The 22,767-nt window shown below is 48.7% G+C and overlaps 1 protein-coding gene across 2 annotated transcripts in view; it reads left to right on the forward strand.

Moving 5' to 3' along the window:
* Nucleotides 1-13,438, forward strand: part of SSH2 (slingshot protein phosphatase 2) — a 155,477-nt gene extending 142,039 nt beyond the window's left edge. For both annotated transcript variants that reach the window (XM_087890356.1, XM_087890363.1), the window contains 3 exons: nucleotides 279-479; nucleotides 7,814-8,708; nucleotides 11,490-13,438. In XM_087890356.1, coding sequence (XP_087746482.1) covers nucleotides 279-479; nucleotides 7,814-8,708; nucleotides 11,490-13,331 — 2,938 coding nt within the window. In that variant the 3' untranslated portion in view covers nucleotides 13,332-13,438. The remainder of the gene's footprint in view (nucleotides 1-278; nucleotides 480-7,813; nucleotides 8,709-11,489) is intronic.
* The last annotated feature ends 9,329 nt before the right edge of the window (nucleotides 13,439-22,767 follow it).

Consider the following 22,767-nt stretch of genomic DNA (forward strand, 5'->3'; position numbering starts at 1 on the left):
AGATGATAGATAATGGTAGACAAATCATAGATAGCTGATACATAAAAAAATAGATGACAGACAGAGAGAGACAGACAGAGAGATGGATGGATGGATGGATGGATGATAAATGGACAGATGTTTGGGCAGGTGGATGGACGGACGGGCAAAACCTTCCCTGCTTGTGAACATGATGCAGCGCAAGGGTCGGGGAGGGTGGGGTCGCCACCGTCTGGGCCTGGGGACCCCTCTTCTCTTTCCTCCCTCCTGCAACTTTCCGCCTGCCGATCCCCTCCTAGGAAGAACGGCTCCAAGTGCCTAGTCCACTGCAAGATGGGGGTCAGCCGGTCGGCCTCCACCGTGATCGCCTACGCCATGAAGGAGTACGGCTGGAACCTCGACCGGGCCTACGACTACGTGAAGGAGCGCCGCAGTGTCACCAAGCCCAACCCCAGCTTCATGCGCCAGCTGGAAGAATACCAGGGCATCCTCCTGGCCAGGTGGGTCCAGGCTGCTGACCACTGGGGGCCTGGGGACCCCCCCGTTCATTTAGTGACCGTTCTAAGTTTACAACTGCACTGAAAAAAGGGACCGTGTTTCACACTTACGACTCCCGCGGTCCCGTGATCAAAATTGAGACGCTCGGCCACTGACTTATGATGGTCACAGCATTCCCGGGATCCCCTTTTGCAAGCAAAGTCATATGAGGGAAGCCAGATTCACTTAACAACTGTCGTAAAATGGGGCAAAGCTTACTTACTGACTGTCTCGCTCAGCTCCATTGTAGCTCCATTGCGGTCCCTAAATTGAGGACTGCCTGTAACCCCTAGGTCCTGGCAGCTGACTCGTATTTATGACAGTCCCAGTGTCCTGCGATCCCCTTTTGTGACCTCCTGACAAGCAAAGCCAACGCGGGAAACCAGATTTACTTAACGACTGTGTTGCTAAGTGAACCACTGCAGTGGTTCACTTAACGACTGACCAGAAAGGAGGCAAAACTCTTTTAAGAACTGTCTTAAATGAATAAGCAATAGAATTTTGGGGTTCAGTTGTGGTCGTAAGTAGAGGACGACCTGTATAGCGTCGTCCTCGAGCATGGGGCTGGACTAGAAGACCTCCCAAGGTCCCTTCCCTTCTGTTATTCTGTTGTTCTTCTGCTATTTCTCATGTAAACCCCCCTCAGGCTTGTGTTTGCAACAGGAGCCGCAATCTTTGGCAACCTGTTTTGTGTTTTCGGTGACACGAATCCCCGTTTCCAAGCCACGTGGCTGTCAGATGCCTGGGGCTTGAATTTCAGGGGGTTTCGAAAGTGTGTTTTGAAGCAACAACTGGCCAGAAACGAGACCGAAGGGAAGGAATTTGAAACGGGCAAGAGATGGACTGGCTCCCATCACAAGGCTTGCTCTTCTGCCCCAGCTCCGAATTCCCAAGGATTGTGACACCAACGGTCCTTATCAAAGTTATAACGTACCAAGAATCAACAAAGTCCGGCAAAGGTTGGCAACCAGCCCAGACAACTAGATACGATAAGACACTCACTCTCCAAAATGCTCTGTAATAATTATACGTTGTTTCCAGCAAGAAATTACTAACTGTGTGCAACTTAAACAGGCCAATTATCCTCAAGCCTTACTCTCGAGGAGACCTCCTCCTCCTGAGTAGCCACTCCTGCCTTCTGGCAGCCCTGCGTGCTCGAGCATTGAGGAGAGGCTCCTCCACTTCGCTCTCTCCACTGGAAGGAGCCTCTGGAGGTTCTGAAGGCCCTGGCTGAGTCTCTGCCTCTGGCACCACATCCTCTTCAGCCTCCTCGCTGTCTGACGCGAGCCTTGGCTGCGCCGGCTGCTGGCGCGACCCCACACCAGCCTCCTCGTCGTCGGGATCAGCCGCGATCCGCGCAGGCCGCTGGCGGGCCACAACATTTGCTGTTTGGCCAACCTCAGTCCGGCCGCCGTGATGGACGGTGAGAAAGCACCTTTCAGAGTACAGAACTGGAGGAGACCTTAGAGGCCTTCCAGTCCACCCCGCTGCCCAAACATCGACACCCGTGATGCCGAATGTACGGCACACATGCGGGCACGCGAGCTGACACCCCAGCTCAGCTCCAACGCATATGCGTGCACTCCTCCAGCCGGCCAGCTGGTTTTCGGGTCTCTGCCACGCCTGCGTGGGGGGCAGGGGGCATGTGGGAGATGCGCACAGAGGGGGGGGTTTGCATCTGCATTGCATTATGGTCCAGAATGCGGCTGCACGGGTTCTTACGGGAGCTCCCTTTTACTCCCGCGTAACACCTCTCCTACGCGAGCTGCACTGGCTACCAGTGGTCCTCCGGATCCGCTTCAAGGTGCTGGTACTTACCTTTAAAGCCCTACATGACTTAGGTCCAGGGTATTTGCAGGACCATCTCCTACACGTGTCCCACCGTCCTGTCCGCTCACACAGGGCTGCCCTCCTCAGGGTACCGTCGGCTGACGACGTCCAGGGGTAGAGCGTTCTCTGTGGGCGCTCCTGCCCTCTGGAACGAGTTACCCACAGAGCTCCGGACGGCGCCTGATCTCCGTTCCTTCCATCGGGGCCTAAAGACTTGGCTGTTTCAACAAATCACTTGATTCTGATTCTTGGGTTTTTATTATTTATTTGTCTCTGTTTTAATTGGTTTTAATTAGGATTTTTCTTTATTATTGTATGTTTTTAACTTGTGTTTCGCCGGCCTGAGTCCTTTGAGAGAAGGGCGGCATATAAATATTTGTAAATTTATTTATTTATTTTATTTATCTTTTTTTTTTAAAATTTTTATACCGCCCCCTCTCCCGAAGGACTCGGGAGCGGTGAACAGCCAAAATTAAAAAAACATACAATATAAACATTAAAATACTATAAAACAAAATTAAATTTCTCTTTGGCTTCCCCCAATTTAAAACCCCTTACCCATAAAATTCATCAATTAAAAATGTTTAACCCAATTAAATTAATTAATTAAATTAACTTAAGTAAATTTCTCCTCATTTCCAGGCTGAATCTCTCCTTGATCAGTTTCCATCCATTGTTCCTTGTCTGGCCTTTGGGTGCTTTGGAGAATAGCTTGACCCCCTTCCTCCTCTCTGGGGCAGCCCCTCAAATACTGGAACCCTGCTATCATGTCTCCCCTGGTCCTTCTCTTCCCTAGACTGGCCATGTCTTCTATCCATCTATGGTTCATTCAGATGTCTTTCTTTCTTTCTTTTCTTTTCTTTTCTTTCTTTCTTTTCTTTCTTTCTTTCTTTCTTTCTTTCTTTCTTTCTTTCTCTCTCTCTCTCTCTCTCTCTCTCTCTTTCCCTCCCTTCCACCTTCCTTCCTTCCCTCCCTCCCTCCCTCCTTCCTTCCTTCCTTCCTTTTGCTTTGGAGAATAGCTGGACCCCCTTCCTCCTCTCTGGGGCAGCCCCTCAAATATTGGAAGATGCTCTCCTGTCTCCCCTGGTCCTTCTCTTCCCTAGACTAGCCATGTCTTCTGTCCATCTATGGTTCATTCAGATGTCTTTTTTTCTTTCTTTCTTTCTTTCTTTCTTTCTTTCTTTCTTTCTTTCTTTCTTTCTTCTTTCTTTTTCTTTCTTTCTCTCTCTCTCTCTCTCTCTCTCTCTTTCCCTCCCTTCCACCTTCCTTCCTTCCCTCCCTCCCTCCCTCCTTCCTTCCTTCCTTCCTTTTGCTTTGGAAAACAGCTTGACCCCCTTCCTCCTCTCTGGGGCAGCCCCTCAAATACTGGAAGATGCTCTCCTGTCTCCCCTGGTCCTTCTCTTCACTAGACTAGCCATGTCTTCTGTCCATCTATGGTTCATTCAGATGTATTTCTTTCTTTCTTTCTTTCTTTCTTTCTTTCTTTCTTTCTTTCTTTCTTTCTTTCTTTCTCTCTCTCTCTCTCTCTCTCTCTCTCTCTCTTTCCCTCCCTTCCACCTTCCTTCCCTCCCTCCCTCCCTCCCTCCTTCCTTCCTTCCTTCCTTCCTTTTGCTTTGGAGAATAGCTGGACCCCCTTCCTCCTCTCTGGGGCAGCCCCTCAAATATTGGAAGATGCTCTCCTGTCTCCCCTGGTCCTTCTCTTCACCAGACTAGCCATGTCTTCTGTCCATCTATGGTTCATTCAGATGTCTTTCTTTCTTTCTTTCTTTCTTTCTTTCTTTCTTTCTTTCTTTCTTTCTTTCTTTCTTTCTTTCTTTCTTTCTTTCTTTCTCTCTCTCTCTCTCTCTCTCTCTCTTTCCCTCCCTTCCACCTTCCTTCCTTCCCTCCCTCCCTCCCTCCTTCCTTCCTTCCTTCCTTTTGCTTTGGAAAATAGCCTGACCCCCTTCCTCCTCTCTGGGGCAGCCCCTCCCTCAAATACTGGAAGATGCTCTCCTGTCTCCCCTGGTCCTTCTCTTCCCTAGACTAGCCATGTCTTCTGTCCATCTATGGTTCATTCAGATGTATTTCTTTCTTTCTTTCTTTTTTCTTTTCTTTCCTTCTTTCTTTCTTTCTTTCTTTCTTTCTTTCTCTCTCTCTCTCTCTCTCTCTCTCTCTCTTTCTTTCCCTCCCTCCCTCCCTCCCTCCCTCCTTCCTTCCTTTTGCTTTGGAGAATAGCTTGATCCCCTTCCTCCTCTCTATGGCAGCCCCTCCAATATTGGAAGATGCTCTCCTGTCTCCCCTGGTCCTTCTCTTCCCTAGACTAGCCATGTCTTCTGTCCATCTATGGTTCATTCAGATGTCTTTCTTTCTTTCTTTCTTTCTTTCTTTCTTTCTTTCTTTCTTTCTTTCTTTCTTTCTTTCTTTCTTTCTTTTCATTCTTTCTTTCTTTCTTTCTCTCTCTCTCTCTCTTTCCCTCCCTACCTCCTTCCTTCCTTCCTTTTGCTTTGGAAAATAGCTTGACCCCCTTCCTCCTCTCTGGGGCAGCCCCTCAAATATTGGAAGATGCTCTCCTGTCTCCCCTGGTCCTTCTCTTCACTAGACCAGCCATGTCTTCTGTCCATCTATGGTTCATTCAGATGTCTTTCTTTCTTTCTTTCTTTCTTTCTTTCTTTCTTTCTTTCTTTCTTTCTTTCTTTCTTTCTTTCTTTCTTTCTTTCTCTCTCTCTCTCTCTCTCTCTCTCTCTCTCTTTCCCTCCCTTCCACCTTCCTTCCCTCCCTCCCTCCCTCCCTCCTTCCTTCCTTCCTTCCTTCCTTCCTTCCTTTTGCTTTGGAGAATAGCTTGACCCCCTTCCTCCTCTCTGGGGCAGCCCCTCAAATATTGGAAGATGCTCTCCTGTCTCCCCTGGTCCTTCTCTTCACTAGACTAGCCAGGCCCAGTTCCTGCAACCGTTCTTCTTCGTATGTTTTAACCTCCAGTCCTCTCATCATCCTGGTTGCTCTTCTCTGCACTCTTTCTAGAGTCCCAACATCCTATTTTTACATCGTGGGGACCAAAACTGGATGCAGGATTCCAAGTGTGGCCTTCCCAAGGTCTTATAAAGAATGAGAGGTGCCCCAGGTGTGGAGGCGCTCACATTTTCGATTCTGGGCGAACCGGTTGTTAAAATGATGTGAAAGGCCACCTTTGGCCATCTTGCTGACTCGAGTGACCCTTCCCCTGGTCATGGCTGGTGGCCGCAGGAGATTACGTGGATTTGTTTTTCTCGCACCGTTCCTGGGAACAGATGGCCAAATAGGACCGGCAGCTGACCGGTGGCCAGAGCGTGTGACCGGGACGGAGTGCCCGCTAAAGGGACAAACAACCTCTGGGTCTCTAATACCCCGTGTAACCTGATCCCTTGAGGCTTCGGATGTTGATCCTGACCGGATCACGTCGGTCGTGTTTTTCTCCTTCGCCTCTCCTTGCTCAAGTCTCCAAAAAGCTTGCCTAATATTTCTTCTCCCTCCATGTCTCAGTCAGACATGTATAGGAAGTCCTCGTCTTACGACCGCAATTGAGCCCCCAATTTATGTTGCTAAGCGAGACAGTTGTTAAGTGAGTTTTGCCCCCATTCTGCGGTCTTTCTTGCCACCGTTGCTGTGACTCCCTACAGTTAGTAACACAGTTGTTAAGCGAATCTCGTTAACTTTGCTCATCAGAGGGTCATAAAATGAGGTCACATAACCGCAGTATATTTCTAGCGTCATAAATACAGGTAGTCCTTGACTTATGAGCCCCATAAGTCCTTGAGATGGGGGACTTATGGGGGAATTTGGGGTCCTTGAACCCCAAATTTCTGTTGGTCAGCGAAATATTTGTTAGGTGAGTTTTGCCCCATGTTACGACTTTTCTTGCCACGGTTGTTAAGCGAATCATTGCGGCTGTTAAGTTAGTAACCTGGTTGTTAAGTGAATCTGGCTTCCCCGTTCACTTTGCTCGTCAGAAGGTCACAAAAAGGGATCACATGACACACACCCCCCCGGGACACTCCAACCGTCGTAAGTCCATAAGTCCCTTTGTTCAGTGCCATTGTAACTGTGAATGGTCCCTAAACGAATTGTTGTAAGTCGAGGATTACCTTTCTATGCTAGTTGCCAAATGATGGGAATTTGGACCGTGTGACCGTGGGGATGTTGCAAGCGTCATAAGTGCGAACAACGCTGCAAAGCAGGGTGGATCCGATTTAAATCAAGTCGATTTAAATCACTGGTAAAAAGGCCTGATTTAAAATCAACTTGATTTAAATCAGAGGTGACAGTTGCTCTTTAAAAATTACGATTTACATCAACTCGATTTAAATCATAATTTTTTTAAAGAGCAACTGTCATCTCCTCCTCTGACCCGCTGTTTACCCAAAATGTGAATATCGCAGAATCTACAGCCTCATGCTATATAACTAACCTCCACTTCATGCTAAATAAACTAAATTATTAATGTATCTTAAATAGAAAACTATCTTTAGGTAGATTTTTTCTTTTACTCCAAAAGCATTTTATTAAAATAAATTCGATAAAAATAAAAAAAAAATCCGATTTAAGTAAAAAGAATCTGATTTTTTTTTTAAAAAAAACATCAATTTTTATCCACCCTAGTACAAAGTCATTTTTTGCAGTGCTGTCATAACTTCAAACAGTCCCTAAAGAAATTGAGCACTAAAAGGTCAAGGTTCCCCTCGCATATACGTGCTAGTTGTTCCCGACTCTAGGGGGCGGTGCTCATCCCCATTTCAAAGCCGAAGAGCCAGCGCTGTCCGAAGACGTCTCCGTGGTCATGTGGCCGGCATGACTCAACGCCAAAGGCGCACGGAACGCTCTTCCCTTCCCACCAAAGGGGGTCCCTATTTTTCTACTTGCATTTTTAACGTGCTTTCGAACCGCTAGGTTGGCAGAAGCTGGGACAAGTCACGGGAGCTCACCCCGTTACGCAGCGGCACTAGGGATTCGAACCGCTGAACTGCCGACCTTTCGATCGACAAGCTCAGCGTCTTAGCCACTGAGCCACCACGTCCCATCAAGTTTTATTTATTTGTTTATTTTATTTTATTAAATTTCTATACCGCCCTTCTCCCGAAGGACTCAGGGCGGTGAACAGCCACGAGATAAAACACATAAATACAAAAAAAATTTAAAATGAATTAAAAACGAATTAAATAATTTGGCTGAATTTAAAATACCCCATAATTTAAAACAAATTAAAATTTACATTTAAAAAAGGGGAGAAGATTTAGGCCAGGCCAGCTTGGTGGAATAGGAAAGTCTTAAGCGCGCGACGGAAGGTGCGCAGATCCGGGATCCTCCGTATCTCCGGGGGGAGCTCGTTCCAGATCGTAGTTGAGCATTACCTGTGTGTAAAATAAATAAATTTTTAAAAACTCCTTTCATTTTCTCCCTCTCTCTCTCTCTCTCTCTCTCTCTCTCTCCCTCCCTCTCTTTCTTTCTCCCTCCACAGCAAGCAACGTCACAACAAGCTCTGGCGGTCGCACTCCGACAGCGACCTCTCGGACCACCACGAGCCCATCGGCAAGTCGGGCATGGAGGTCAGCAAAAAGGAAATCACCACCTCCGCCGACCGCATCTCCGACAACAAGTCTTCCAGCAGCCTGGTGGCCGTGCCCGTGGGAATCGCCGCCAGCCCCCACGGAGCCTTGCTGTGCCATTTGGGTTCCGGCCCTTTGGCGAACCATCCGGGCAAAGAGAGAGTGATCCAGCTGCAAATTGCTCCCCGAGACTTCGACGCCGAGCAGATGGAAGATCAGCTGAATTTGAACAATCTCAACGGGTGCCCGTCCGGCTGCTGTCCGGCGGAGTCCGAATCGCCCCTCGACAACTGCAATCCATCCGAGACCTTACTTCAGCAAGGGGGTACTTTGAAAGCGGCCGGCGGGTTTCCGGATTTGGCGGTGTCCGATTTGGAAAACGACGCCCTCAAGCCCGGCGACGGGAACGTCCACCTGGTGCCCATGGAAGAGTTGGAGTCCTGCTTGCGAGAGACGCCCAGCCCGCCCGCCAACCTTTCTCAACCGGAGGAGGTGGAGGAAGAGGAGGAGGAAGAAGAGGAGGAGGAAGAGGAGGAGGAGGAGGAAGAAGCCACCGCCGGAGACTTCGGCACGGATCGGATCGACTTCTTCAGCGCTTTGGAGAAGTTTGTGGAGCTCTCGCAGGAGAAGAGGCCGCGGGCATCGTCCAGGGCGGAAGAGCTGGGCAACGGGCGGAACGGGACACCCCGGGTCTCGGGCTTGGAGCTCCTGCCTTGTGATCCCGCCGAGCAGGGCCAGCGAAGTGCCTCTGCGGGCAGCTCCCCGCAGGCCTCGGAGGCCTCGTCTCTGGAGGAGGAGCAGCTGAAGGTATCTAAGGCGAAGGGGAAGGCGTTGGGGTGGCCCCCCATCACTCCTAGGACCTTCTCAAGCAGAGGTCTCTAAACATGGCCACTTTGAGACTTGTGGACTTCAACTCCCAGAATTCCCCAGCTGGGATGGCCTAAGTCTTAAAGTGGCCAAGTTTGGAGGACTCCGATTTAAAGTGATAATTGGGGGGCGGGGGGGTTTGTCCAGGAAGGCAGTCTTCTCTGTCATTACCCCCACCCTGTGAAATCTCCTCCTCCTGATGGACCTCCACTCTCTTTTATCTTCCGTAAAGGTATAAAAACGGGCCTTTGCGCCCTTGGGAGCCCAAAGGAGAAGTCAGTGTTTAATCATCCTTGCCATGTTTTAAAACTTTAACTTTTATATTGATATATTTTATTGTTTCTATTGTACACCAACCACTCAGAGCCCCTATCAGAGGAAAATGGGCGGTTGAAAAATTAGATGAATAGATGGGTAGGTGGGTGGATAGATGAGATAGATGGATGGATGGATGGATGGATGGATGGATGGATGGATGGATGGATGGATGGATGGATGGATGGATGGATGGATAGATAGATAGATAGATAGATAGATAGATAGATAGATAGATAGATAGATAGATAGATAGATAGATAGATAGATGATAGACAGACAGACAGACAGAACATAGATAGATAGATAGATAGGTGGATGGATGGATGGAGAGATAGATGGACAGAATATAGATGGATAGATAGGTAGATGGATGGATGGATAGAAGATAGATGGGTAGGTCAGTAGATAGATAGATAGATAGATAGATAGATAGATAGATAGATAGACAGAATATAGATGGATAGATAGGTAGATGGATGGATGGATGGATAAATAGATGGATGGATGGATAGATAGATACATAGATAGAATATAGATGGATGGATGGATAGAAGATGGATAGGTAGGTAGGTAGGTAGGTAGGTAGGTAGATAGATAGATAGATAGACAGACAGACAGAATATAGATGGATAGATAGATGGATGGATGGATGGATGGGTAGAAGATAGATGGATAGGTAGATAGATAGATAGATAGATAGATAGATAGATAGATAGATAGATAGATAGACAGAATATAGATGGATAGATAGGTGGATGGATGGATAGATAGATAGATAGATAAATAGATAGATAGATGGATAGAGATGGATGGATGGATGGATGAATGGTAGAGATAGACAGACATAGGAAGGAAGGAAGGAAGGAAGGAAGGAAGGAAGGAAGGAAGGAAGGAAGGAAGGAAGGAAGGAAGGAAAAAAGAAAGAATTATCCCTGACTGAAGTACCATCCCTTCCCCTTTTATACCAGAGAACCCCAACACAGTTTCTCCTCTTCCTCCTGGTGGTGATATCTTCACAAATTGCAGCTTACTCCCAGAATAATAGCTAGGGGGTGGATCCCTTTCCTGACACACCCCCCCACAGAATTTGGGGGTGGGGAGGTGGGGGGGGGTTGTGGTGGAACACAACCCCACTTCTCCAGGGCGGGTCAAGCAAGCAGGTGTCCCAGTTCCCTTGGCTGCTGGCGCCATCTGCTGGTCAAGGAGGTCATAGATCCAGATGTCAAGCGTCCAAATATGGATCACGTCACCATTAGGGATGCTGCAATGGTCATAAGTGTGAAAAATGGCCTTAAGTCACCATTTTTCAATGCTGTTGTAATTTCAAATGGCCACTGAATGAACCGTTATAAGTCGAGAACTACCTGTACAGGGGAGTCCTCGACTTACGACCACAGTTCTTCCCCAAATTTCCCGCTGCTAAGTGAGGCAGTTGTTAAGTGAGCTTTGCCCTGTTTTTCGACCTTTCTTGCCACGGTTGTTAAGTGAATCACTGCAGTCGTTCAGTTGGTCAAATGGTCATTAAACAAACTGCTGTAAGTCGAGGACTACCTGTACTTATGACCCAGATTTGAAGTTCGAACAGTGTCTCTTCCCCCCCAATCGTCAAATGACTTCACTTCAAGGGCCCAACATTTGCAGTGTTTCACCGTGATGTGCCAAATTTTACTCTACCCGACATTTACTTCCAGTTTTCGACAAAACTGCAGTGTTTGCTTTATGACTGCAGATTCACTTAACAACCATCGGAAAAAAGGCCAGCCTGATCATCGTTTTGGAGTCCTATGTAGAAAGTCCATTGTAGGTTTGAAAAGTCAAAATCTTGAACTACAGTTAGTCCTCAAGTTACAACCAGAGTTGTTCAGTTAGTAACACAGTTGTTAAGTGAATCTCATTAACTTTGCTCCTCAAAGGGTCATAAAATGCGATCACATAACCCGAACACACTGCTACCGTCATAAATACAGGTAGTCCTCGACTTATGACCACGATTGTGCCCAAAATTTCTGTTGCTAAGTGAAACTTTTGTTAAGTGAATTTTACAACTTTCTTTTGCCACAGTTCTTAAGTGAATCACTGCAGTTTTTAAGTTAGTAATCCGGTCGTTAAGTGAATCCGGCTTCCCCATTAACTATGCTTGTTGGAAGGTCGGAAAAGAGGACTGTGTGACCCGGGACACTGCAACAGTCATAAATATGAGTCAGTTGCCAAGCGTCTGAATTTTGATCAGGCGACCCTGGATGTGCTGAATTGTCCCTTTTTCCAGTGCCATTGTAACTGAACGGTCACTAAACAAATGGCCATAAGACAAGGACTACCGGTATGTAATTTGGCCTTATTTGACGTGGAAACATTGTTTTGATCATTAATTAAGCTTTCTTTTTTTTTCTCTTTTTTTTTCAGCTCTCAGAACCAGAGCCTTCCGTGGGTCTCATCCGCTCCCATTCCCCCGTTGTCTCGGTCAAAGAGATCGTCACGGAGATTGAGTCCATCCATCAGGGGGGATCCCAGGGACCCGCCAAGGCAGAGACCGCCAACAACCTGCTCCCAACGCCCAAGAGAACCCCCCTCCACGAGACTCCAGCCGAGGTGACCTGCCCTTTGGACAGCAAGCTCGGGAAGGCTGAGGAGGCAGCGGACGTGGCTGGACCAGTCCCGAAAGAAGCTGTTCGAGAACCATTGAAACCGGAACCCGAAGGGTCTTCGTTGCCCCCAATACTTACTTCTAAGCCAGACATGGAAGGAAGGGGCTCAGCTGAAGACCCCGCAGAAGCTCGAGTCCTCCCTGGGCCCAAATGGTGTCCTGGTTCTGTCCGACGGGCCACTCTGGAATTTGAAGAGCGTCTACGACAGGAGCAGCAAGATTTGCAGCACGTTTCTCCGGTTGCTCTTTTCCCCGTCCGGAAGAATTCCCGGAACGAGTCCGATCCGGGCACAAAGGGCAGGAACGACGATACACCTCAGGAGCTGACCCAGCTCTCGAGAAATAAGGAAGTCTCAAGAACAGGAAGCAGCTCCGAGACGGGGACCATCTCCGAACCACCACTGCCGTCAGAACCTTCCCGTCCACCGGAAGTCCCTACAGAGGTACCAGGCGTGGCCCGTGAACACCGGATGGTGCTTTGGATGGAGGGTGACGAGGGACCTCCTCTGCTCAGCTCCCTACCCAAGAGAATTGAGATCATCGAATACACGCCTGCCTTGCCTGGCACAGAGGGGGTCGAGAAGGGTATCGCGACCCGGACCCTGGAGAAAACCGTGGATGAAAACTGCAACACTGCTTTCTGCTCGGAGACTCCTGGATGCAGCCCGGATTTGTCCGGGACACCAGAACAGGAGGGCGGCCCCTTCAATGAAGCCCTCTTCTCTTGGGGAAGCCCGAAAGAGATGGACAAGGATGAGGGGGAAACTGAGGCACTGTCCAACCCTGCAACCCCCTCTTCTTCGGCCAACCAGGAGAGACACTCCCCTCCACCCTCTTCACATCAAAAGTATCGTCTCGGTCTGGAGGGGGTCACTCAGGACAGCACAAGCACCGAGCCTGAGCCGGCTCCCTCGCGGGGCTACGCTGGAAACGGGCACTTCTCCCTGGAGGAGAGGGGAAGGGGCTTCCTGCCCTGGACACGCTGGACCCCCAATCTAGGAAAAAATCCTCTGGACGTCCCCTCGGCCCGTCCTCTTCGCTGCTCTCTCCCTCGCCGTTCCAGCTGCGACGGCTGCGCCAAAGACAGCGGCCAGGGGACAGGCCTGGTCAAGCAGCTGGCGAAAGAACTGGAATCCCGCCTCCGGCAAGCCGGACTCACCGCACCATCTCAAATGAAACGCTCAGCGTCTTTAGCCAAACTGGACTGTCTGGGCTCGCTGAAGGACGACTTGCCCCGCAGCTGCTGCCTACCCACTGGTGCCAGACCCGTCTCGCCGGAATCTCTCCGGATCCCCACGCCAGATCCGGCCATCTCCTCTCTGACCCTCCTGTCTCCTGAACCCACCAGGCATTTGGTGGAACCGGTCAAGCTGTGGGAATGCCTGGCCCTGAGCCGGCCGGTGGAACGGCCCCTGGCTCAGTTCGCCCAAGACTTCACCCCGACCTGTGGCCCCCCGGAAGGAACGTGGACTTGGGGCCACGGCCTGGTGCAGCCGGCCACGCACGCTCGAAATCCCCCCGCCAGAACTCGGCTGCCCAGGAGGTTAAAAAAATCCAACGAGCGGAAACGAACCACCAACCCCATCTATAATACGATGTGATCCCTGCCTCGGTTTCCCTCCCTTCTCTTCCCTCTTTCTCCTTCCTCCCTCCTTCAAATTTTTCACAATCCCTCGCAGATGTAATATATACCGAAACATGCACTTTATTAGTTAGGTTGTTGGTTTTTTTTTATATATATATATATATATATATCTGTTCTTTTATTTGTATGGTTCCTCCATTTTTGCATGTACATTTTCAAGGCGGATGAAATTCGAGTTTAAAAAAAAAAACAAACCACCAACCTCCATTCGTGCGAGTGACTGCGAGATGATGACCCCGTGGCGTTTTTTTTTTTTTTGCGTGTTGTTTTATTCCGTTTTTGTTTTTCATTCGGGGGTGGTTGTCGTTTTTTTTTCTATGAAAAGATTTTACCTCTATTTCTTTTTTTTTTTCAGCTTTGTCTTAAAAAAGCACCCTTCTTTTGCAAAACGAGAGGCCGTCCGTTTTATTTGTCCGCCATCCGAGTCATGCCGTTGTAGGGTTGGGGAGCAAAGCCCCGCTCTGCTAATTGGGGGAGGGGGCTCACAAGAGGCACCCCCTCCCCAAGTCTCACCTCCTGGAATCCCTGGATCCAAACAGCTCTGAAGCTTGTATTTCTCTCTGCTCGCCCCCCACCCCAAGCTGTCCAGTAGAAGCCACAATATTGTCGCGCACACAGCAGGACAGTATTGTGCCCGTAGTGCCACTTAACAACACAACGCTGCCCCTCTGTGGACCCCCAAAAGACCCATCCTGATGCATTTGAGTAGGGGGTGCAACACCCACCCACCCCCAGGGCTGTCGGCTGGAGAGGGCAATCCTCCGAGCCTTGCCCCCCGATTTTCTCCCCTCCTTCTCCACGCAGCCACCCAGCCTCGGTGCCCCTTCCTTTAGAAACATCTGCCCACTTTTGCAGCTGGCAGGGCAGGGTCTGCCTGTCCCCTGTGCGCCCACCCACCCAAAGGCCTCTACAATAGAGCGGGCATTCCGGAGCTTTGCCCCACTGCGTTAGGGCAGTGAACGTAACCTGTGTTAGGGTGTTAGGGCAGGGAACGCAGCACACATACGCAAGCACAACCTCTCTTTAACTCCCCAAGAAACCCCTTCCCTTTTTGAGCGGCAAAAATAAAGGGGGGGATTTAAAAATTGGGTTTTTTTTAAAAAAAATTTTATTTTATTTTCCGGAACGGGTGTTCTTTTAAGGCAGGCGCTGAAAAAGGGATTTGACCTTCCGGTTACTTGAATAAAAACAGTGGGCCTTTTCAAAACTCGCCCGCCATCTCTGTTTCCTTTTTCTCTCCACTGTGCAAAGTGGGGGGAGGTGTTATGGGTCATGGGGGGGAGGGTCTCTCCTTGCCTTCCTGCCCCCTCCCCTCCCCCCCCGAATCCCCGTCAAGCCACTTCGATAAGAGTCCAGAAAAGAATGAATTACGGTTAAGGGATGCACCCGGCTTGTCCTGTCCCTCTTCTCCCAGCTTCGTGTCACCAAAACGGGGGGGGGGAGGGAGAAATATTGTGTGTGTTTGTGTGTTTGTGCTTCTGTACATAATAGGACTTGTTATAAACGGAGGGGGGAGATTTTTGTCCTGCCCCCCCCCACCTGTTTGCTCTACATCAAAAGACTTAACATCTCTTCTGTAAACTGGAAAACCCGTTTCTCACCCACCCCCCCAACCCCGTTTAACCGAATTGTCTCCCATTATTTGCACAACCCTTTGGGATCAGGCTGAACTGTTCGAACTTCTCTCGGATCGTTACCGACTGCTTTGTCTTGTTTTTTTAAAAAAAAGATATTTGAAAAGTAGAAGTTTCTTTCTTTTTCTTTTTCTTTCTTTCTTTCTTTTCTTTTTTTGCCAACCGGTGCCAAAACGCATGTGAGGTGTGTCTTTTTTTTTTTAATGTCTCTTTTTTTTGCTTTTTCATCGACCCCGTTGTGTGTTCCCTGTCTCGTGTCGGTTCCCTCCGAAAAGCCTCGCCTTCCCTGGTGTTCTTTGTGGACGGGTGTGCGTGTGATGTGGTCCCTTCCTTTTCTTTTTTTTTTTTCTTTTCTTTTTTTCTGGAAATCAGGGTGTTCTAAAGCAGGGGTCTCCAACCTGGGCAACTTTATGACTCGTGGACTTCAACTCCCAGAATTCCTCAGCCAGTCCACAAGTCATAAAGTTGCCAAGGTTGGAGACCCCTGTTCTAAAGTGTGTGTCAGTAACACTTCCAGTGGCGTGAAGTGTATTAATGCACTGAATGGTTCCTCCTTCTTTACCGCAGCCCGAAGGGGTAAAAAAATCTGGATTTTTACAAACTTGGCGGGCGAGGAGAGTCAGTCGGTCGGTCCCTGTTGTTTCATTTTTTTAAAAAAATATATCGTTTATTTCTTAGAAGGCCAAGAAACTACTTCCAGAGGATCTGTATTTTCTGCGTTGTGCATTTTTTTTTAATTATTCTCTTCCTGGGCTCTGTAAATCTTTAGACCAGTTCAGGACCAAAAACTTGAGGCCCAGAAAGAGATTCGAGAAGCATCTGGGGGGGATTGCACCCCAAAACTGTATGGGAAAAGGGGCTCCCAGCTCTTCTTCTCTTGGGGCTTATGATAGGTTTAAGCAGGGCACTTGAAATGCTCCATCGACTTCCCAGATCGGGAGGGTGCCCCTCGCTTGGAAGGTTTCGGGGTCCGTACCCCCTTTTCATAAAGGTCTCTGACTCCTGAGTCTTAACTTGAATGATGTGCAGATCGTTGTAGCTCAGTTTGGACAGGTTTTGGGGGTAGTGTAGAGAGGATGTCCAGAGTTAGTTTTGGCAGAAATACCCCCTTTCCCCCCCAAAAAAAACCCAGCTAGATGCCTACACCCCTTAATTGTAAGAAGGGGGCTACTCTGTGCCTGGAATGGGACAACTTGCCGCGGCCTTCTTGCCACACGGCCAACCTGGCATGACCGTCTCGCTGCAGCCCACTCGCCGCGAGAGACAATTCCACGCGGGATAACTCAACGCGATACAGGTTACCCGCCGCTGTTTCTTCGACCTGCCATCAACAAAAATAAATGTCGAAGAAACAGTGGAAGATAACATCGCGTTGAGTTATCCCGCCTGGAATTGTCTCGCGGCAACTTGGCTGCTTGGCTGTGGCGAATTGTCCTAGACCCTTCTGTGACTACCTCCAGCCCAGCTGACCACTGGGGTGGAGGCAGGGGTAGTATTCACTTACTTTCCCTACCGGTTCGCAAATGCACGCGTGGCGCAAATGTCCGTGCATGTGCGTTGCTGGCGCGTGCGCCTTCCGCACAGGCGCTTGGCCTAAATAGGATGGCATAGAGCTGGAGCGGTTGAGTGGAACCACCTACGATTTCCGCTACCGGTTCAGGCGAACCGGTCCAAACCGGCTGATTACCACCTCTGAGCGGAGAGTTTTAAATGAAAACCCCCAGCATAATCCATCGTCCTCGTTGCTTTTGGGTGGGTCAAAAATCCAGCGTGGCCTGGAGAAATTCCCCCTCCTTGGAGCAGAGACGAATTCAGGAATTCTTCTCCGACCCAGAAATTCCTCTCCGATCGATGGTTGTGCTGGAGACTTTTTCCGGGCTGCTTAAGAATTAATACTTGATTTTTCTGCGTCGTTCTTCAAAAAGGAAGGCATTAATTGGATCTCGAGGAGCGGGGCTCTCCCTATCGGATCCGAGTAGCTCCCAGCTTTTTTCTCGCACTGATTCCAAAAGACGGGGGGCCCTTCTGATGTCCGAATCTCTCCCTATCCTATAGTTTCGTTTTTATTTTATGCTCTCGGCGGCCCCTTTCTTCCCTGCAGGCGGTGAATTTAAAATCGCACCATCCGGGGGGTTATTTCAGTGTATTTTACCCAAGAATGAGAATTGGTGGGTCTGTCTTTTGGGGTGGGGGGGGCAGGAGCCCCAAATTATTCACCTCCATTTCTTAAGCCATCATCAGGGTCTCTTCTGGAAGCAAAACGTGTGCCTTGCAGCTCCTTGGAGGGGGTTCTCTCTCTCTCTCTTTTGGGGGAGGGAAGCACCCTCCTTCCTCTCTGCTCTCTTTCAATTGCACCCCCGGACTCTGCTCGTCCCAGGCATCCAAAGTCTGCAGTCTTGGGGAGACCGCTTCCTTCCCCCCCCCTTTTTTTTCTCACAATCTTTAAAACCAAGAGGTCTGGAAAAGCTTTGTGCGTTTGGTAAACTCTTTGTTACTGGCTCGCTTGCCGCTTTTCGTTATGTCGATCGATGAAAAACTCATGCTGATCAGAAGCATTGCTGGGGGGGGGGTTTCTATGGGGGGGGGATTTCCCCTTCTGGTCTTCTGTCCTGGCTCCTTTCTTTGCATTCAGAAGGTATGCAGATTTGGGCGGGGGCATCCCCTCCCTCCAGTGGTCCCCATTTCCTTGCCTCCCCCCCAACCCTCAATTTTTACGTTGTACTGTCAATCTTGTAGAGTCTTGCAGGGGAGCTGGGGGGGGCAAAATGGATGCTTACAGGACCCACCCACCCCCCCGGCATGTGAGTGAGCTCCATCTGTACTGAAAGTGTGAATGGTGATAACTTAATGAGTCCAGCAGCATTTCTCAAACCTTGGTTCCTTTAAGGGGCGTGGTGGACTTCAACTCCCAGAATTCCCTTGGCTTGGGGGAATCATGGGAGTTGAAGTCCACGCTTCTTAAAGGGACCAAGGTTGAGAAATACTACGACTCAACTTCTCTTGAGCATTGTTGCTACATTTCTAGCTGTGTTAACCACAGCCCATTGTGTGTCCCCCCCACAACAGCTGAGCATCCTCAGCCTTTCAATGCCACCCAAGGGTATTGGGGTAGGGGGGCTTTGCCATTTCCCCCCCAAAACGGGTGTCCGAAATCGTAACCCTGAGTCCATCTTCCTCTCGATTCTCAACGGCCACTCGGACACCTATCCAGACCAAAAATGACCCCCTTCAACGGGCAGGAAAGGAAGCGTACATCCCACCCTGCCATGTTTCCTCCCCCTCCCCGGTGTTTGGGGGGATTGGGGGGGGTCTCTCTCATCTGGGCTGTTTGTGTGGCGCATCTCATCCAGGAAGAATTCATTTTGCAAAGGCTCCTTGGCACAGGAGTGCCAGTTGGCAGGGAGGGGTCCATCCATCTTTTGGAATCGGGGGTGAGCAAGCTGTGGTCTTCTCCAAGTGGGGATTTGCGGGATGCATCCTGGCCATCTGAAAATTGGGGGGGGTGTCTCTATCTACCACGTGCCCCTGCTCACATGGGGTGGGGTGGGGTCTCTCCAGCAACTTCAGGACTGGGAAAGGGGGGGAAAAAAACCATGTTCATCCCCCGCTTTTTCCTTTTTCCTTTCCATCCTGTCTTCTCCCCTGCCATCCATGTCCCAGGGACTTCTAAGATAGACTGCCCGGACACAAGGATGCTCGGCTGTTTTTAAATGTGAACTCCCACCCTTGACGGGGGCTGACTCGATGTTCTTGTTACTGAATAAATTTTTATTTTGAGAACTGGAAGCCTCTTGTCGTTAGTGGGGCAGGGATCGAAGGTGGGGGGGAGAAGAGAAGCCTTGGAGGTCTCCCAAACCTTCCCGGCCTTGATTACAGCTAATCCTCGACTTACAACCATTCGCTTATTCACTTAACAACTGCAGTGACTCCTTTAACAGTAGTGGCAAGAAAGATCATTAAATGGGACAAAATTCAATTAATTCTTTTAGCAATGGAAATTTTGGACTCTGTTACAGTTGTAAGTTGAGGACTAGAGGTGGTATTCAGCCGGTTCGTACTGGTTCAGACGACCCACTAGTCCCGGCTCTATGATGTCCTATGGGTCTCCTGCCCCCATCCTAAACCGTAATCTGGGTCCATCTGTGTCCTTGTAGGTTGCAGTTTTGTGTCACCCAGAAGCCGTTAACGCTGGTATTGTATTTACCTGGAAATATCAGGCAGACAAGAAAATGTCTCACTTAAGATCATTTGCCTTCAGATGGGAGGACTTCAACTCCCAGAATGCTACGCTGGCTCGGGAATTCTGGAGGATGAAGTCCACCCAGGGACATAAATTCAGGTAGTCCTCAATTTACGATCACAGTTGGGACTGTTAACTTCCATCACTAAGCAATGCAGTTGTTAAGAAGTCAGTCATGCCTGATTTTACGAAATTTTTTTGACACGGCTGTTAAGCATATCATTGTGGTTGTTAAGTGAATCACGCAGGCATTAAGCGAATCCAACTCCCCCCATTGACTCTGCATGTGGAAAGCCACCCGAGAAGGGGGTAAATAGTGGCCACAGGACCCCGGGATGCTGCAATCGTCATAAAGTACATGCCAGTGGCCAAGCACCCAAATTTTCATCATGTGACGATGGCGATGCTGTGGCCGTCGTAATTTTTTTTCAGCGCTGTCATGACTTCAAATAATTTCAGTAACAACTTTGGTCACTCAATAAAGGGTCATAAATCAAGGACTATCTGTATTTTTCATCCTAAATTATTCTGGTTTTAGTATTTAATTTTATCGATGAAATGGCACACCTCCCAGCGACAGATGGGCGGTTAGAAAGTATGAAATATACATAAGTAAATAAATGTAGGCTACTTTGCAAAGAGGGAAGAAAGACAGAAGGTTATTTGCTTCTGATTAACTTGCACAACTCTTCATAAAACTTTGTTGGGGAAACCCAAAGGTGCTTTTTTCAAGAGGCAAAGGGACTTTCTAGTTTTTCTTTGAAGATGTTTCGCTTCTCATCCAAGAAGCGTCCTCAGCTCTGACTGGATTGTGAGGAAGGGAAGGATTTATACTTGCAGACAGCTGGTCATTTGCATTCTTTTTAGAGGGTCGTCGAGGCCACTTGGAGGCTTATCTGTGTCCTCGGGAGTCACCTGAGTAGTGCAAATGGGCGTGTGGAACCTCCTTGGCTGCAGGATATTTTTTTGCACCATCCTGCTCCACACCCATTTGCACTACTACAAGTGGCCTCAACAACAGATTAAATCTCCAAGTGGCCTCAACGACTCTCTAAAACAGGGGTGTCAAACTCTATTTTATTGAAGGCCGCATCAGGATTGTGTTTGACCGGGGGAGGAGTGGGCATGGCCAGGGTGGGCGTGGCCAGCTCGATGTCAATCATATCGGGGGTGCCTGTGGTGGCCCCAGCGCTCTGCCAGAGAAAACGGGCTCCTGAGCCCCATTTTCGGCTGCCACGGCCTCCTGCAACCCTCTGCGAGAGACATGCAAGGAGCATAAATCCTTCCCCACCATCCAGTCAGAGCTGAAGAAGCTTCTCGGATGAGAAGCGAAACGTCTTCAAAAGAAAAACCAGAAACTCCAGTTGCCTCTTTAAAAAACACACTTTTGGGACAAGCATGACCTGGATGATGGAGAACCTCCGTAGACATTGTCGAGAAAAGTTTTTCACTGCCCCCTGATATTTTTTGCACCATTTGCTGTGTCCACCTGGACTTACTGGAAACTAGAGAGAGTTTAATGTATAAAAATACACATTGCAAACGAGCAGTGTGTCAGCGTCTCAGCGCTGACATAGAAAAGGGAGATAAAGCCTGAACTTTTGCCTGCTAAATCCCTTTGAAGCTCGGTCTCCTTGGAAATGAAGAGGGGGGAAACATTCCTGTGAACTGACGAGAAAAGGAGTCAGGAAAGTGACTTGGAAGATAGCCACTGAGAAGCAGAGAATTGGATTGGGGGGCAAAGGTCAGTCCTGACTGCACGAGCCATGATCCGGTTGCTGTACTCGAATAAAGAGAAAATTTCCTTAAAGATTGGCAGTTTGGAAATTCATTTATTTTGAGATAGCATCGAAGTCTGACACAGTGAGCCCTCTTTGGCTCAAACTCTGGGTGCCTCGGTCATGTAATGTGGCAAGCAAGCCATGATTGATTGAATCATGGCTTGTTGAATAAACACAATGGCCTTAATGCTGTTCCATGCATTAGCCTGGTTCACAGGCCGACAAGCCACAATAGCTGGGCTCCCCAACTGCAAAGCCAGAAGCAAGCCAACCCCAGGCAGCTTCAACGTTGACACCGACAAGGCTTAGCCGGTTGTGCGAAGTTGACCCACAATGATCCAAATCGAGCCGAGAGCGGCTGGTGGTGGATTGCAAATCTTTGCAAATCAGAACCTCTCATTTGTGAAAGAATACATTCAGGTAGTCCTCGACTTACAACAGTTCATTTAGTGACCGTTCAAAATAACAGCATTGAAAAAAGCAACTTAGGATCATTTTTCACACTTACGACCGTTGCAACATCCCCAGGGCCACGCAATCAAAATTTGGATGCTTGGCAACAGACTCATATTTGTGACAGTCGCAACATCCCGGGGTCCCCTTTTGCAAACTTCTGACAAGCAAAGTCCCTAGGGAAGCCAGATTCACTTAACAACCATGTTGCTAACTGAAGAACTGCAGAAATTCACTGAAGGACTGTGTCAAGAAAGGCCATGAAATGAGGCAAAATTCATTTAAGGACTGCCTTGCTTAGCAATAGAGTTTCAGGGCTCAGTTGTGGTCATAAGTCGAGGACTACCTGCATAGAGTAGTTCTCGAGCACGTGGTTGGACTAGAAGACCTCCAAGGCCCCTTCCCTTCTGTTATTCTGTTATTATTCTGCTATTTCTCATGCAAACCCAACAACCGTGTGGCTAACTTAACTGCTGCAGTGATTCGCTTAACAACGGTGGCAAGGAAGGTCGTAAAACGGGGCAAAATTCAGAACGGTCTCGCTTAGCGACATAAATTTGAGGCTCGGTTATGATTGTAAGTCGAGGACTGCCTGTAATTCAACAAGTAAATAAATTTCTAAGGCCACGTCCTTCGGCGATTCCCCGGACTGTGAAAGTCCGTATCAAAAAACATTTAACTTCAGCGAAATGAGGCTGCAAACTCTTGGGGGGAAAAAAACGGAAAAGAAGAATTTGTGGTTCATTGCGCTGCAGTATTTCATCCTGGATCGATGAGGCCAAGCTATTTATATCTGATTTATGTCCTTCATAATGGCAAGGAAGACAGAACAGGTAGTCCTCGCGTTACGACTACAAATGGTCCCCAGAATCTCCATTGCTAAGGATGGCAGTTGTTACTGAGCAGTGCCTGATTTTACTGCTTTTTTTTTTTTTTTTTTGGCCACGGTTGTTAAGTGAGTCATGCAGTTGTTAAGCAAAGCTGGCTTCCCCCATGGACGTTGATTGTCGGAAGCTGGCTAAGGAAGCCAGAAATGGAGATCCTCGTGAACCCAGGATGCTGCAACTACCGGTTGCCAAGGGCCCGAATTCCGATCCTGTGACAGTCAGGATGCTTAAAAATGGTTGCAAGGTCACAGTCGCAACTTGTGGCCATTGTAAAGTGGGCTGGTCACATAACTGACCTGATTTTATCTCATTTATTTGCAACAGTCGTAAAGTGACCACCACTGTGGTTCTTAAGCAAACACCACAGTTGTTAAGTGAACGGCGCAATCGTTAATCA

This window comes from Pantherophis guttatus, chromosome 1 (genome assembly GCF_059756535.1).
Source record: "Pantherophis guttatus breed Tessera chromosome 1, ASM5975653v1, whole genome shotgun sequence".
Taxonomy (NCBI): Eukaryota; Metazoa; Chordata; class Lepidosauria; order Squamata; family Colubridae; genus Pantherophis; species Pantherophis guttatus.